This window comes from Crinia signifera, chromosome 11, assembly GCF_055691185.1.
Source record: "Crinia signifera chromosome 11, ASM5569118v1, whole genome shotgun sequence".
NCBI classification, from domain to species: Eukaryota; Metazoa; Chordata; class Amphibia; order Anura; family Myobatrachidae; genus Crinia; species Crinia signifera.
Window position 1 is genome coordinate 8737413 of NC_139227.1, and position 16742 is coordinate 8754154.

Consider the following 16742-nt stretch of genomic DNA (forward strand, 5'->3'; position numbering starts at 1 on the left):
AACAATTGTGGGGGCCATTTCACACTTCAGGGTGGCTATTTGGCCTCTGTGGGCCATTTAACATTGTTTCCTATGGAAAAATCGTGTCAATTGAGGCATTGAACAGTAAAATCGGGTCAATTGAGAAATTTAACATTGGTCCCTATGGGAAATCGCGTGCATCGCGTCGCACCCGATTTTTTAGTGCATTCAATGCCCGCGATATCCTATCTGTCCTAATCTAGTGGTGCCGTGAAAGTAAAGAAGTACCGTTTTTTTTTTTATTATTTACGTTAAGAGAAGAGCAGTAACAGAGGGGCAGGAGAAAACATATTCCATGCTTTTTAATATATTGTTCTGCTGCTTGGTCAAATTTCATAGCTTTTTTTTTTTTTTCCTATATAAATGAGTTCTATTAAAGTGTGAGTGTACTGTATATGCATAGATATTGGGGAAAAATATGAGGGAAGGTGACAAAATGTGTAGTTACAACCACAATATAATGTTTATAAGCTCTTTTAGGGGAGGAGAGCAAACAGGGGAAACCTAATGAGGAAGTGGGAGATATATAGAGATATATAGAGGAAGTATTTTAGAAAAATAAATAAAAATGCATGGAGATTTCTTGACCTCTGCGCCGTACGGCTTGAACACCCCTTTTGGTGTCGCAAGCCGCCTGATGTGTGTGATCTGACGCTGCATTGCTATACAGAGTGATAGCACCTCCTTTTCTTGGGACAAGGGAGAGTCTGGTTTGATTTTTGACCCAAATTCTAATACTCCAACATTCTCGAGACTTAAAGATGTATCCTGCACTTGCGACCAAGGCAATAATGAACTAAGACATATGTCTATGAGTTCTCCACCACACCCTACTATAGTTCTGCCTAACAATGCTTGAGGAGACAGGTTGTATTAGACTAGTATTGAATTCTCTAGGAGCTCGTGTTGCAACTTATTCTGTTTTTGAATTGTTAGACTTTCTAAATCAGTGGTTCACAATCTGTGTCCATGAAGTACCTCAAGAAACTTGCAGGGGTGCCTAAGATTGGTGTCCAGGACCAAAACAAGTTATTAAAGGTGATTGGCAAAACCAGTATGTTGGCTTATAAAACATGTGGACAATTGGAACCACCACCATACCTACCACCACTTTATCTCCAAGATTGATCAATCTCCCCCTTTGGCTTTTACACTCCGCAGAACTTCCTTGTAGTTCGTTAATGGAGGTGCTTGAGAGAAACAAGGCTCCTTACAAAGGGGGTTATTCTGGTTCACTCGCAAAGGCACTATCACTCTCTAACGGACAAAACCATGTGCACTGCAGATGGGGCTGATGTAACATGTGCAGAGAGAGTTAGATTTAGGTGGGGGGTGTATTTCAAACTAATATCTATATTGCAGTGTAAAAATAAAGCAGACAGTATTTACCCTGCACATAAACAATAAAACACCCAAATCTAATTCTCTCTGCACATGTTACATCAGCCCCACCTGCAGTGCATATGGTTTTGTCCATTAGAGTGTGATTGTGCCTTTGCAAGTGAACCAGAATAACCCCCAAAGTGACATCTGTGTTTACATGATGTATGATTGAGGTAATGAATGATCTTTTCTTTTAGAGCAGTGGTTTCCAACCCTGGTCCTCAAATACCCCCAACAGTGCACGTTTTCCAGGTCACCCAGCAGGTGCAGATTATTCAGGCACATTTTAAAAGATCCACAGGTGGAGCTAATTATTTCACTGATTCTGTGTGGAGACCTGCAAAACGTGCACTGTTGGGGGTACTTGAGGACCAGGGTTGGGAACCACTGTTTTAGAGCATGTTTAGGTGTCTGTCTGTCTTTGGTGTGTTGTGTTCACCTTTAAAAGATGTTGAATGCAAAACGGAGAATCACGGTGAAAATCACTGGTGAAAGCAGTTCTCCATTTGAGCATTAAATACACTCTTGGCGAATTGGACTAAAAACCCCATTGAAAAACGATGACGAATTGCTGCGATTCGCACTCTGTGAATCGTCAGACATTCGCTGTTCGCTTGCAGCGAACTGTCTCCATTGAATAGTTTTTTCAGAGAGAAAATGAGGCATTGAATATTGGCCAGTGTGTGCAGGTAATCCAGGTACGTAGACATTAATAACCTGGATGATTAGGCTTTCAACCCTTAATTATTATTTTTTTTGGGGGGGGAGGGGGGGTAAATTAATTGAGAAAAGCATCTGATCCTGAAGTTGTTGGAATAGGTTGATATGGGAACAGAAGATAAAAGAAAACAATTATGGCATCCATATCACATGGGGGTAAGGAAACGAGTGATGTGAATATTCAGTTGATTAAATAAGTGCTATACGCGATAATGTATGGTCTGAAGGATTGGTACTGATTTTGGGAAGTATTTGCTTGTGTTGAGATAAAATTTGCCAAATAAAGGCCCCATACACTCACTAAGGCAATTTACATGCAATTTGGGCACTTTTCAGGCGATTACGGCAATCAATCACATGAAAGGTGCCCTATATGGATAGGGCAGATGCGAAACGCAGACCTGTGAGCATTGCGCCAAAGCCTGTGAGTCACTCCGACTGCAGAAACAATCTGCTAAATCACTTATATTACGTGCAATCCTGCTCCCTGGTAAGGGCCTAGGCGGCTCACGGGGGATTGCAGGTGATTTCCCTGAGGGGAAGTTGCCTAATCTATGCCCAGTTTAAGATTTGCAAATGTGGCGTTAGGTTTTGAAAGGTAAAACTTGCATGTAGTTTGTGGACAGGGATACACAATGAAAGGTATGGGCATTGTGCTTACCAGGGTATAGGAAGGTGATGGTGCCAGGAGGTAAGGCATATAGACTTACCTATAGTGCCATGCTGGAAAGTCAGGGAAAGGGGATCATTTCTCTGGATGGAAGCGCTGGCGGTGGGTGCAAAATCACCCACTTCTCAGCCTTGTAAAGGGGTATCCTTACCTGTCATTCCACATGGAACAAAACAACCAACCCTCCACTGACCCACTGCCATGTATCTAGACTAGGAAAGAAAATTCATCCTCATCACCAGCAGCTGGACAGATCACAGGTTACTGTAAGCAAATAAGTCCTCAGACAGAAATAGAAAGGTTTGCTGATCACCTGTGTGTGTATCGTGGATTATTTGATGCTATGCTGGAGAACACTGGCTGCTGCTGACTATATATGTATACCATACAATGGCTGACCACCATACTGGATCAGATACATGGAAAAATGGGTGGAACGATGACCACCTACACCTGCATATTCTTCACCTATTAACCAATACAGACGAGTGTAGTTTAGCCTACACACAGACAACTTACTAACTGACCGGACTGTAGATAGTGTTATAAAACACAAACTAATGGTGTGTGAACATGGTGAGATCCGGCATTAGCTGGCAGGGAGGGACAAAGTGGGGGAGCAGGGGCCACCTCATTCCAACTGCTGCACAGTCTATTTCTACTTTTGGTTCCGATACCGGGGGGGATGCACATCAGGATCAGATGCGGCCAAACACTGCGATTTTGACTATATAGCCAAAATCATTGAAACCTTTATATCCTTCAGCACCAGCTGTATTATTGTTTATTTAGCTAATGTTATTCTAGACCAAAAGGTAGACTAAATGGTGATAAGTTGGTAAAGGCCAACGTAATAAACCACAGCCCTACTGACTGATGTATAACATACAACTGGCCAATATTAAAGTGATATTCTCACAGGAGCGATTGAATGTTGGAGACGTTTTGGCTACTTTGCTCTGCTGGATCTTCTTGGCCTTCCACTAGATGGGAGAAGGTGTCACACTGATGCCTCACAGAGACGGAGAACCTAATAAGTGGTGCAGGAAAACAACCGGAGTCTGCACATTACACAAGAAAGGAAACTGAAGGACACATACGGTTTCTGTCCTGGCGGCAGTGTGCATGGGTAGTGCTTGTAGGGTTCGGTATGATTTACCTACAATCAATCCCGACAGTCAAAATACCGACATGGTTAAAATACCTAAATATAAAATATAGACAGGTCAAAAATTACACATTTTTCATACTTTTTGGGGTCTGTATGTTGACATAGGTCGACATGAACCCCGTGCTTCGGGCACGGTGCCTCGCTGCGATCGGGACACTATTATATTCCCCCTCCATGTCCACTGGGATGGTAAAGTATGTACAAGTCGGTTTCAATGAAAAAAAATCATTTGGGTATTTTGACCTTGTCGGTATTTTGACAGTCGGGATTTTGATTGTAGGTAAATTGACCGCATCCCTTTTTTCATAGGGATCAAAAGTCTCTATATAGCAGTGATGGCTAAACTTGACACTCCAGCTGTTGTTGAACTACACATCCCAGCATGCCCTGTTACAGTTTTACTATTTGGCCAAGCCAAAACTGATGCAGGGCATGCTGGGATGTGTAGTCCAACAACAGCTGGAGTGTCAAGGTTAGCCATCACTGGTATAGAGGGACTAAGTTTGGCCGCCATCCTACAATAAGGAAAGCCGTATCTGTGATTTAAAGCCATTCATTTACTTACCCTGTACTTTCATTCACTTTTCTCACTTCCGTAACTCCATCCTTTGAACAACAATTAGGGTATATCAGTGGTCTAAAACTCGGTCCTCAGGACCTCACACAGTTCATGTTTTACCGGTCACCCAGCAGGTGCACAGGTGCATTCATTGCTGACTGACACATTTTAAAAGATCTGAGAGCTACCAACAGTTAACGTTTTCCATGTCTCGTCACAGAATCACAAGTGAAGTATTTAGCTCCATTAAAATGTGTCAGTGAGTAATGAGTACACCTGTGTACCTGCGAGGTAGGCTATAAAACGTGAACTGTTGGTAGCTCTCGAGGACTGGAGTTGGCTACCCCTGACACAGAGAGACAACAGGCAGGGAAGAGGAACTGCTCAAGTATTCAAAAATGGGGTTGGGATCATTTGGTCTACAGCATGATGGTCGACAGTCATTAGGTCAACATGGGAAAAGGTCGAAAGGTCATTAGTTCGACAGTCAAAAGGTCGACATGGGGTTTTTCACTGTTTTTTTACCAGAATGTCAACACAGTCGACATGGACACAGTTTAAAGTGCACCGCTTCCCCTCGCTGCACTCGCCATGCTTCGGGCACGGTGCCTCGCCATGCTTCGGGCACACTATTTTATTCTCCCACCACGCCCTAGTGGATGGTAGGACATGAAATACCGCCTGTCCGCACATGTTGGCTCAAAAAAAAACAGTGAAAAACCCCATGTTGACCTTTTCAGTGTCGACCTAGTGACCTTTCTACCTAGAACCATGTCGACCTAATGAATGTCTACCTGCATGCTGTAGATCAAATGACCGCATCCCCAAAGATGCAGGGGGCCAGAATAAACACTAATTGTGACAATACTTTCAGCTGCAGGTTATTGGGTACAAATGTATCTGTACAGTACTATAATATAATAAAGGAGCATATTTATTAATGGACACCATAGTTTTTGTGTAGGTGACCCTATGGAACCATTTTTGCCATTTACAAAATGCTGTCCACCAAATTAAAAGTACATAATACATCTATTATTTATTTCTTCTATGCCAATAATAAAAAATAAAAAAAATCAATCAAGTGCCTATTTTCTGGACTATAACCTTTGAACCTTGCATCACATCTGTATTAGCAGATAAAACCCCATTACAGAAAGTGTCACTGCCCAATTTGAAGGTTCTAAGTTTTATTAATGTTAGAATACGCTATCTTTTATGGGTCAATCCAATTACTCATGAAGGGCGTGCAGCTGAATCATGGCAATGGCACCCAAACTCAAAGCCTGCACTGCCCCTTCTTGGGCACAATTACCCCTTTCAGACACACTCCAAAATCCCAGGTTTTTGCACCTGAACGTGCATCAACCCGGGATTTTGGTATGTTTGAAAGGGTCAACCCGGGTGTTAAAACCTGGCGCTCCGACTCTTTTATTTACTTGGGTTGAGGACCCGGGATTCTCGACCCGGGTTGACCCTTTCAGACATAAGGAAAACCGATGTTTTTTTAGCAAATTACCAGGTAGAACTGTTTCGCCCGGTAATTTGCTGCTATAAAAAAAATGACCCAGCAGTCAGAATGCCGGGTAATTCCCGGGTAGCACGTCTAAAAGGGGTATAATACTTTGTTTGCAGTCCTACAGCACTGCAAACAAAAAATCCTTAAGTCATCAGCACCAGAAGCCTGGCATACATTGTGTGTAATTGGAGTGACCCTTTAGTGCAGGCATGTCCAACGTTGGCCCTCCAGATGTTTTGAAACTACATATCCCAGCATTCTTTGCAATTCCCAGCATTCTTTGCAATAGTTTTAGCATTCTCTAATAGCATGCTGGGATGTGTAGTTTCACAACATCTGGAGGGCCAACGTTGGACATGCCTGCTTTAGTGCATAAGACCACAATTCAGTGTTGGAAAGACTCTTTCCTGGTAATCATCACAAAGCCTTCCCTGGTATCCTCATTCATGTTATAAGTCTCATTGACCAGATCCATGTCTCCGGATCGAGAAGGCACCTCAAAGTGATTATCTTCCGGCTGTATATCAGTGATCCTCAAACACTGCCTCTCTACTACTCCTGGTGGAATGTAAGTGGAGCTTGGAGGCTCTCTGAGTCTATGTAAATTCTCAATACATGTAGCCCCTTCTGCCGCCTTACTGGTGGCATTTGGTGTTGAGGAACCAGGTGTAGATGCTGGATTTTTGGTCCCATCCACTGCATCTTTGCTTTTGTGGAGTATCCACTTTGACTGCCACAAATCGTTGCCACTGGAAAAGTCTACGGGATCTGGAGGTGAAGTTTCTTCAACAGGGTAAGCCAACAATTCTTCGTCCATGTTTCCCATCTTGAGTTTATTTACTAAACGCTCCGATGGTCCTTGTATATTTGGCATATTGAATTCGACAGGAGACTCACTATGTACGAGTGGCCTCCTAGAGTCCAGGTTACTCTGCACATCCGTATAGTTCCCAACATCAACACTTCTACTTTTTTGGCCACAACTTGAATCAGCTACAAGTGGTTGGTCTTTAGCCGTGTCCGATATGGGTTGTTTAGTAAACAATTCAGGGGTAGGTGGTTTTACAGAGTTTGGTCCTTCATGTGCGAGCTGTACCCGATCATCTCGCCACTCTTTGAGTTTAATATTGATTTGTCTGTTCTGTAAAGACAAGATTGGCTGCTTGGCCAAATTGAGGTCACTGTATTTATTAAGGAACTCATCACTGTCATAGTATTTGTCATAACTGCAGTTTAAGTGCTTGGCAGAAGACTCACAGATGCCATCGTCGCTGTTTTTGGGAGAAGCGTATATGTCCGATGTCTGCAAAAACTCTCTAGAGTCATCATTCTCAGATTCAGTTTTATTATCATTTAATTTATTTATGCCCTCAATTTCTGTAATGCTAGCAAGTTTACAATCGCTTGTAAGAGGAAGTCCTATATTTTCGCTTTCATGCCTTCGCTCTGCGTTGTCCCCGTTAATAAAGAGATTGACGCGGTCTGTTTGATTTTCAGCGATTAGCGAAATCAGCTCTTCACACTGAATTCTAGACAGATATAATTCAAAAGCAGCCTGTTTGGCCTCTTCAGTGTTTATTAGTCCACCAATTATATATGCGGTTTCTGTGTCTATGGAGTACCCCACTCTTTGAAGAATCTGGCTTATGGTGTTCTTTGGAATTACAGGTTCAACAAAATAGATAAAAGTTCCCGTAAATTTCTGCAAGAAACAATATTTCATTTTTACAATCACGAGGAAACGGCAAGAATTTGATAGCAATACTTTGTCTACAGAAAGGTTATAACAAAAAGGGTTGTCTAAGTCCAGGTCTGACCCCGAAATGTTAGGCAGTCCTCATGGTCTCCAAATTATGTTACATGCATCTAAAAAACATATCCAAAATACAACCTTATCTCACACAAGACACTACCAAGTCTCTTATCCATGCACTCATATCCCGTATTGATTATTGGAATAGTCTCCTAACTGGTCTTCCCAAGAACAGACTCTCACCACTACAATCCATTCTAAATGCTGCTGCTAGGCTGATCTTCCTAGCAAGACGCTCATCGTCTGCTGATCCATCCGCTCTGCCAGTCCCTCCACTGGTTGCCTGTATCTTACCGTATTCAATATAAAACACTTCTACTTGCATATAAAACTATAAACCATACTGCACCAGCTTATATCTCTTTACTTCTCACAAAATATCTCCCATCTCGACCACTCCGCTCTGCACAAGATCTGCGTCTCTCTTCTGCACGGATCACCAGCTCCCATTCACTATTACAGGACTTTCATCGGGCTGCTCCCACCCTATGGAATGCCCTTCCACGCACAATAAAACACTCCACTAGCCTCCAAACATTCAAGTGTGCCCTGAAAACTCACCTCTTCAGGCAAGCCTATCATATTTATATACCGCACACATAACCCTCTGAGGCACTTATGTATTATATAGCTTCCCTTCTGGACTTGTAACTTGGGGGGACTGCTATGCTATTACTGGTGCCTGTCCTTGTGTTTCCCTTCTATATCCCTATAGATTGTAAGCTTGCAGCAGGGCCCTCCTACCTCCAAGTCTGTCTGTTGTCAGTTTGTTTTATCACTAGAATTTGAAATTGACAGCAGATAAGAACCACTTGGCCCATCTAGTCTGCCCCTTTTTTAAACATGTTACCTCAAACCATATTTGATCCTTATTTTTTTGTAAGGATATCAATATGCTTATCCCAAGAACTGTCTACTATTGTAAAGCGCAACGAAATCTGCTGCACTATATAAAGGTGCCCACAGACGCATCGATCCCGGCGTGCGTTCTGTGCTTAACTAGCACACATAGCATTGCATCGTATGCTTTGTGCATGCGATAAAAAGCTAGTACAAAAAGTATGTGCAGCACATACTTTTTGTACTGTGCGATGAGGTGCCGCGGGAGCGCGCACCCCATCGCATAGCATCGCACCGCCGGGATCGGTGCGTGTGTGGGCACCTTTTGAAACTAACGGAATCTGCTGCACTATATAAGAAACTAACGGAATCTGCTGCGCTATATAAGGCGCTGTAACGGAATCTGCTGCGCTATATAAGGCGCTGTAACGGAATCTGCTGCGCTATATAAGACACTAACGGAATCTGCTGCGCTATATAAGACACTGTAACGGAATCTGCTGCGCTATATAAGACACTGTAACGGAATCTGCTGCGCTATATAAGACGCTGTAACGGAATCTGCTGCGCTATATAAGACGCTGTAACGGAATCTGCTGCGCTATATAAGACACTGTAACGGAATCTGCTGCGCTATATAAGGCGCTGTAACGGAATCTGCTGCGCTATATAAGACACTAACGGAATCTGCTGCGCTATATAAGACACTGTAACGGAATCTGCTGCGCTATATAAGACACTAACGGAATCTGCTGCACTATATAAGAAACTAACGGAATCTGCTGCGCTATATAAGAAACTGTAACGGAATCTGCTGCGCTATATAAGACGCTGTAATGGAATCTGCTGCGCTATATAAGACACTGTAACGGAATCTGCTGCGCTATATAAGAAACTAACGGAATCTGCTGCGCTATATAAGAAACTGTAACGGAATCTGCTGCGCTATATAAGAAACTAACGGAATCTGCTGCGCTATATAAGAACCTGTAATGGAATCTGCTGCGCTATATAAGACACTGTAACGGAATCTGCTGCACTATATAAGACACTGTAACGGAATATGCTGCGCTTTATAAGACACTGTAACGGAATCTGCTGCGCTATATAGGACACTATAACGGAATCTGCTGCGCTATATAAGACACTGTAACGGAATCTGCTGCGCTATATAAGACACTGTAACGGAATATGCTGCGCTATATAAGACACTGTAACGGAATCTGCTGCGCTATATAGGACACTATAACGGAATCTGCTGCACTATATAAGACACTAACGGAATCTGCTGCGCTATGTAAGACACTGTAACGGAATCTGCTGCGCTATATAAGACGCTGTAACGGATCTGCTGCGCTATATAAGACGCTGTAACGGAATCTGCTGCGCTATGTAAGACACTGTAACGGAATCTGCTGCGCTATGTAAGACACTAAATAAATAAAATTTTCCATGATGGTAATTCTCGAAGGCATTTACAACTGAATATAGAGTACTTAGAGGCGTGATATCACCTGTTGCTAATGGTGCTGCTACCAATGAGCTAATGTGTTTTTAAAATAGAAGGAGCTGATTGGTGAAAGCAGCATTTCAGATTAAGGCCCCAATATATCTAATCTGTTTCCCTGACCTGGCATTGATGATCGTCAATCCATCTGGGAATCAGGGAACCTTTTGATACTGACAGTTTTTGGTCAGCAATAGAGATTCTTAAACCTCTTTAATATTCCTGATTCCCCGCCGTTGTGAAATAGTAGCGACCTGTTACTAATGTAGTATCAAGTTATAACAAAAATATCAGTCCTTATTAAATATGCTTCTTAAAAGAGGTCCTGTGTGGTCTGGGGGAATATATTATGTTTTGCGTCATCCATTAGTCGTTAAGAGGAAAAACAGAGAAATTAGTTCCTCTATGTTCCTTCCACTTGTGAGACTATAATATACCAATATATCTGTGCCTGCTGTGTGTTCAAAGTCAGAGTCAAATTCTCTTCAGAGCCACTTCCTGCTAAATTGGAGAACAATGAAACCGTAGGAGGAAGCGATCTGGTAGTGACCAGGACTCAAACTTGGAAGTTTGCACACAGCAACTGTATATAGCAAAGCTGTATAGTCAGTATTAACAATCGTTCTTTTTACCGATAGGGGGATAATAAACAATCTAGTCCACATCAAGTAATAAAATAGGATAAGTTACTTCAAAGATGATTGGTTGTCATGGGCAACGTCTGCACAGGCTCACTTCTCTTTTTACTGCTTCGTGAATAGACCCCAAGGTTAAAACAAAATTGTGTGAAGTGGCTACAGGCTAGCCACATTCAGGGGTCAGCTTACTACAAATGCTGCTGTGCATCTTATTTGCATCGTTTTGTGAATAATACACGTGTTAATGAAGAAAGGAACACTAAAAACACTTGGAGCGACCGAGTCCTGCCATGGCATAGTAATATAAAGGCCCCTACTGTATATCAGTGCAGTCCAATTGCTTGTATCGGGCACTCTGCTGTAAATGCTTTCTATCGGGCACTCTGCTGTAAATGCTTTCTATCGGGCACTCTGCTGTAAATGCTTTCTATCGGGCACTCTGCTGTAAATGCTTTCTATCGGGCACTCTGCTGTAAATGCTTTCTATCGGGCACTCTGCTGTAAATGCTTTCTATCGGGCACTCTGCTGTAAATGCTTTCTATCGGGCACTCTGCTGTAAATGCTTTCTATCGGGCACTCTGCTGTAAATGCTTTCTATCGGGCACTCTGCTGTAAATGCTTTCTATCGGGCACTCTGCTGTAAATGCTTTCTATCGGGCACTCTGCTGTAAATGTTTGCTCAGCAAATTGAAGGAACCAATATTCAGAAGAATGGTCGATCATTCGACTAGGAAGCAGTACTCTGCGAATGCTTACCAGACGTATTAAACCCTTCAGCGGCCAGTCAAAATTTCCAGGCATGCCACAAATCTACAGGTGTGCACCACTGGCGCATCACCTCACCAGCGACCCCCACTAGACCCCACCCCGGCCTCACCTTCCCCTGCCGCCGCCATTACTTCGGGAGAGACGGCGGCAGGCTTGGGGATGTTCGGCACGGCTCGGGGGACTCGGGATCGCTCGGGTGTTTGGGCGTCCGAGTCCTCCCGAGCCGTCCGGGGAGCTCCGCTGAGGACCACTGGAGCGGAGGGGCTGGGGGGTCACAGGAGGGGAGCGCTGGGACTCATCTACCCCATCAGTGGACAGTTTTTCTGGGACAGAAAAAACCTGTCCTATTTAGGTACTCCTGCCCCAGAAAAACCAACCACTGAAGGTGTTGAACAGTAATCGTGTACAGCGTTAGAGATGTCATTGGTTTCTAGTGTGTTAATAGGATGCAGTCTCCTGAACATCAGATCGGCCAACAACATGGCTGCCTTTACTGTGACAGGTGCTCTTTAAATTGTCCCTGAAAAGAAATCTAGCCAAACTCCAGTAAGTAGGGTGTGGTATGACCCTCAGACAGTCGGGATTCTGATGGTCATTGGTCCAACATTGGTATCCCGACTGGCAGGACTCAGACAGGGTGCGAGTGCTATGAAGCCTCTTGTGGTCTCACTATGCTTGCCACGCTGCAAGCTCCTGGACCCTCATAAGGGAGAATAGTCCCTGTCAGACAGGATCCTGACATTTCCCAGTCAGGATTCCGATGATGGACTACTGGCCATCGGAATCCCGACTGTTGGAGTGTCACCCGGCACCCAATAAAAAGGGCTGGTAGAATTTTAAATAATAAAGTTAGAATCCAAAGCAAAATAAAATTCATAGGGGTCAATCCAACGGCCTGCAACTTCACTGCCGGTGTAAAGCTGGCCATACACTAGGCGGTTTACATGCGGTTGTGGCAATCAATCACATGAAAATCATCCAAATTGCATATCATTGACAGCGATGCGATGTGCGGTCCCATGTGCATCGCAACGGAGACCGCGAGTTGCACCGGCTGCAGAACAGATCTGGTAGATCGCATCCGAGCCGGGCAGTATTCAGCATCACAGAAGTCCGAAAATTGTAACCGGGTGATTTTCGGACTTCTGCAGTGTGTGTACGCATCCTGGAAGCATACGATCGTAATATGATTGACAGTAGTGATGCATCACTTCGGGGGAGTGCTGTCCGCACAAGGCAGGTGTGTCCGGACCGTTACTGGGGTGGTTGTGTGATAGCCAATGTCAATGGAATGATGGCGGTGGTGCCCCCGCAGGCAGCGGTCTCACGTAACCGCTGCTGTTGCACAGATGCAATTGCAACTAGCCTTTCCCTGCATTAGGCAGTTGCGATTCAGACCTCTTTCAGGTCTGAATTTGCTTCCCTGGACGATATTTGGGGTTTGCGCATGTGCGACCATCGAAACATTTGTCCTCCTTGCGGCCACATCCACTCGCATTCTAGTGTGGCGTGGGCCTGTGTTCGGCACTAACCTGTTGGCTAGGCTGCTAATATATGCTGGCTAGCAAACAGGTCTGAATCAGGCCCCTTATTAAAGGCATATATACTGATGGCATCACCTACCATCAGATAATATAGGATACAACATATACCATACCCTCCAACTGTACCGTTTTAGCCGGTACAGTACCGTTTTTTAACAGTCTGTACCGGCTAAAACGAACTGTATAGATTGTACCGATTTTCTGGCTAACTCTGGGAGATGTAGTTCATAACATCGCCGGCTGCTTCCCAGGGAGCGTGGGGGAGCAGCCGGCCAGGACTACATCTCCCAGGGTGAACGGCGGTGGGACATGGCAGGACCGCCTCCCCCTGCTCAGAGACTCCTGTTGTGGGACGTCATGGCTGTGGGGAGCCAGTGACTGAATGTGTAGTCCTCTCCCCTCCCCACACCGCCCCCCCATCCACCAAAGCACAAGCCGCTGCTGCCGGGATCAGAGAATGACCAGCGTGACGTCACCAACGTGCGGCCTAATCTGCCGCAGGATGGAGAAACTGACAGCGGGGAGTAATGGAACCTGTGTTCTTCCGGCCGGACACAGCCGACGGGACTGTTCTAGGTAGGGACAGCCAGCCCGGGATGTATTTTTAAGTGTGATGTGTAATGTTAAATAAAAGGGTCATGGCCACACCCCTTTACAAATGGCCACGCCTCTATATATGGCCACACCCCCTGGCCTGTACAGATTTTTTCATTGGAAATGTTGGAGGGTATGCATATACTGGTGTATGGCCAGTTACAGCATGTGTATACAACATATACTGGTGTATGGCCAGTTACAGCATGTGTATACAACATATACTGGTGTATGGCCAGCATGTGTGACCCTGGGGAACACTGTACACCACACACCGTGTCCTCACCTTCAGTGTCCGGATCTCCTTCCTCCACGGACACACGAACAGATTGACGCAGATGAGCTCTAGGATGGCCAGCGCCTTGGCCGTGCACCTCAGCACCGCTGCCCTGCGCTGCTCCGTGCTCCGCAGCAGGTTCTCCCTGAGGACGCAGGAGGAGTACGGAGCAGTCGCAGGAGGATCGCAGGGCAGCGGCTGAGCGTCCGCGTCCAGCTTGTCGCACAGCGACATGTCCCCCTCGTGGCTCCGAGACTGGTAGAAGGAGACGTATCTGTGGCGCAGGTCCCCCTTCATGTTACCGCGGCTGCCGCTGGATGATGCCGCCGCTCCCCGGCAGTTGCGGACATGAGGAAGTGAGTGCAGCAGCAGCAGCGGGAGGTGGAGGAGGTGGCGGTCCCCGGGAGCGGATTGGTGCTGTGCACACACTGCCGTAGGCGCCATTGGCCACTATCCCTGTCACTCACACACCTCCCTGATGGCATTGGCAGGAAGTTTCTGAAGTGAAAGTGAAAGTGAAGCAGCTGCTGTCTGTCCCGGGGACTGTTATGTTTTGTGTGCACGGTGCTGGGCACTGCGCTGCTGCTATAGTTGTTACGGTATATAGCTGTTATTAGCGGTATGCGGTCCCTGGGTCGACTCGACAATTTCTAGGTCAACAGTCATGCCCCTTTCCCACTGCAGCCTTAAAACGGTATATTGCCGATTTTTGAGGGCAAAATACCGTTTAAGGCTGCAGTGGGAAAGCGCCAGAGTTGAAATACCGTTTAAAGTTAAACGGTATTTCAACCCGTTTTCAAAGCAGAGTCCTACACGGTTAAATAACGTTTAAGAGGCAGTGGGAATGCCTCTTAAACGTTATTTAGCCTCCAGGCAGTCCCAGTGCCTGATGAAACCTAGTAGTTCGCACTTTGTGCATGTGTAATGTGTGCACGTGCATACTAATGAGCCGCTAATTACATATGCGCATATGAAATGAGCGGCTCATTAGTATGCACGTGCACTCATTACATATGCGAAAAGTGAGAACTACTAGGTCTCATCAGGCACTGGGACTGCCTGTACCCTGCATGGACCCCCACTGCCCACAGGTAAGTACAAGGGGAGGAAAGGTGGGGGCACAGGGCAGGTAGGGGGGGGGGTTAGGCACTATTTACACTGGGGGGGGATTAGGCACTCTTTACACTGGGGGAAGGGGGGGAGTTAGGCACTCTACATTATACAGGTTCACTGCAATGGGAATGGTACTTAAATGGTATTTAAAACGGTAATCTGCTGCAGTGGGAATGCTAATACCGTTTTAAATACCATTTAAGATTACCAGTACTTTAAACTGGTCTGCAGTGGGAAAGCAGCATCACTTATACCCCTTTCAGACCGCACTTTTTAAACGGTAAATTGCCGTTTTTTTACCGTTTTAAAACGGTAATGTGTGCGGTCTGAAAGGTCCAGTCCCACTTAACCGGTTAGAAAATGCCGTTTTTTCTAACCGGTTAAAATGCAGGGTCCTACCCGTTTCTGAACCGGTATTTTAGCGCAAAAATCGGCTCAGAAACGGTATTTAGGACCCAGCCAATGAGCTGGGTCCTAAATTCAGCACAGTGAATACCTAATGAGCGCTCATTAAGTATTCACAGCACTGGAGCCCCCCCCGCGCGTGTCGACACCCCCGTGCGCGTGTCGACGCCCCCCGCGCGTGTCGACGGCCCCCGCGCGTGTCGGCGCCCTCCCCGTGTCGACTTACCCCGTGCCGGTATCTCCGTTGTGGTTCCCGGCACTGCAGCTCAGTATGCTCGGAAAGCACTTATGAAAAAAGTGTCTTTCAGAAAATGGCTGCCCCCCATACGGAAGACAGTTTTTTTAAACATGGTTTCCTATGGGGCAGCCATTTTCTGGAAGACACTTTTTTCATAAGTGCTTTCCGAGCATACTGAGCTGCAGTCCACAACGGAGGTACCGGCACGGGGTAAGTCGACACGGGGGGGGGGGCGCCGACACGCGGGGTGGGGGGCGTCGACACGCGCGGTGGGCGTCGACATGCGCGGGGGCGTCGACATGCGCGGGGGCGTCGACATGCTCTCGGTCGACACGCGAGGGGGGGGGGGGAGCTGCACGGAGGGGAGGGCTGAAGGCTGCACTGGCTTTGACCCTGTATTTGGAAAGTTTCCAAAAACGGGTCTGCCAGTGTCAAAAAATCGGCACTTAAACGGTAATATACCGTTTAAGTGCTGCGGTGTGAAAGGGGTTTTATCTGGCAGACCCGTTTTTGGAAACGTTTCCAAATACAGGGTCAAAGCCAGTTATGCGGTCTGAAAGCAGCATTATGGTCCACAGTGACTAAGTTGACAGCTAAGAGTGGTCGGCATACTCTAATTATCTAATACTTGTGTATTTTGGCGGCGCCCATCGCATCGCATACCATAAGGCATCCGATGGTATGCGATGCAACGCGATATCGCGCGATACTGTCCAATGTCATACAATTGTAAATGCGATCATGATAAATGGGCCCCTTTGTCAGAAAGAGTGAACTAGAATAAAGCCACATACCATAATACCTATTACACATATTGCCACACACGGTGATGCCATTAAATATTATGCAACACACCGTGATGCCCATTACATATTATATCACACACCGGAATGGCTATTACACATACCTCCCAACAGTCCCGATTTTATCGGGACAGTCCCGATTGTCAGGGCCTGTCCCG

General features: G+C 45.7%; 1 protein-coding gene across 1 annotated transcript; it reads right to left on the minus strand.

Moving 5' to 3' along the window:
- Positions 1-5468: 5468 nt before the first annotated feature.
- On the minus strand, positions 5469-14463 carry LOC146045261 (uncharacterized). The gene is made up of 2 exons (XM_083163997.1): positions 14035-14463; positions 5469-7745 (listed from the first exon to the last, which is right to left on the minus strand). The coding sequence occupies exons 1-2, from the start codon at positions 14320-14322 to the stop codon at positions 6429-6431; spliced, it is 1605 nt and encodes a 534-aa protein (XP_083020123.1). The 5' UTR covers positions 14323-14463; the 3' UTR covers positions 5469-6428.
- Between the last annotated feature and the right edge of the window lie 2279 nt (positions 14464-16742).

Bases quoted from the DNA above. Each gene is read 5' to 3' on its own strand.
- LOC146045261 (XM_083163997.1), bottom strand. From the start codon at position 14,322: ATGAAGGGGGACCTGCGCCACAGATACGTCTCCTTCTACCAGTCTCGG. The intron at 7,746-14,034 runs GTGAGGACACGG...TGTTTCTTGCAG, and splicing joins AGGAGATCCGGACACTGAAG to AAATTTACGGGAACTTTTAT.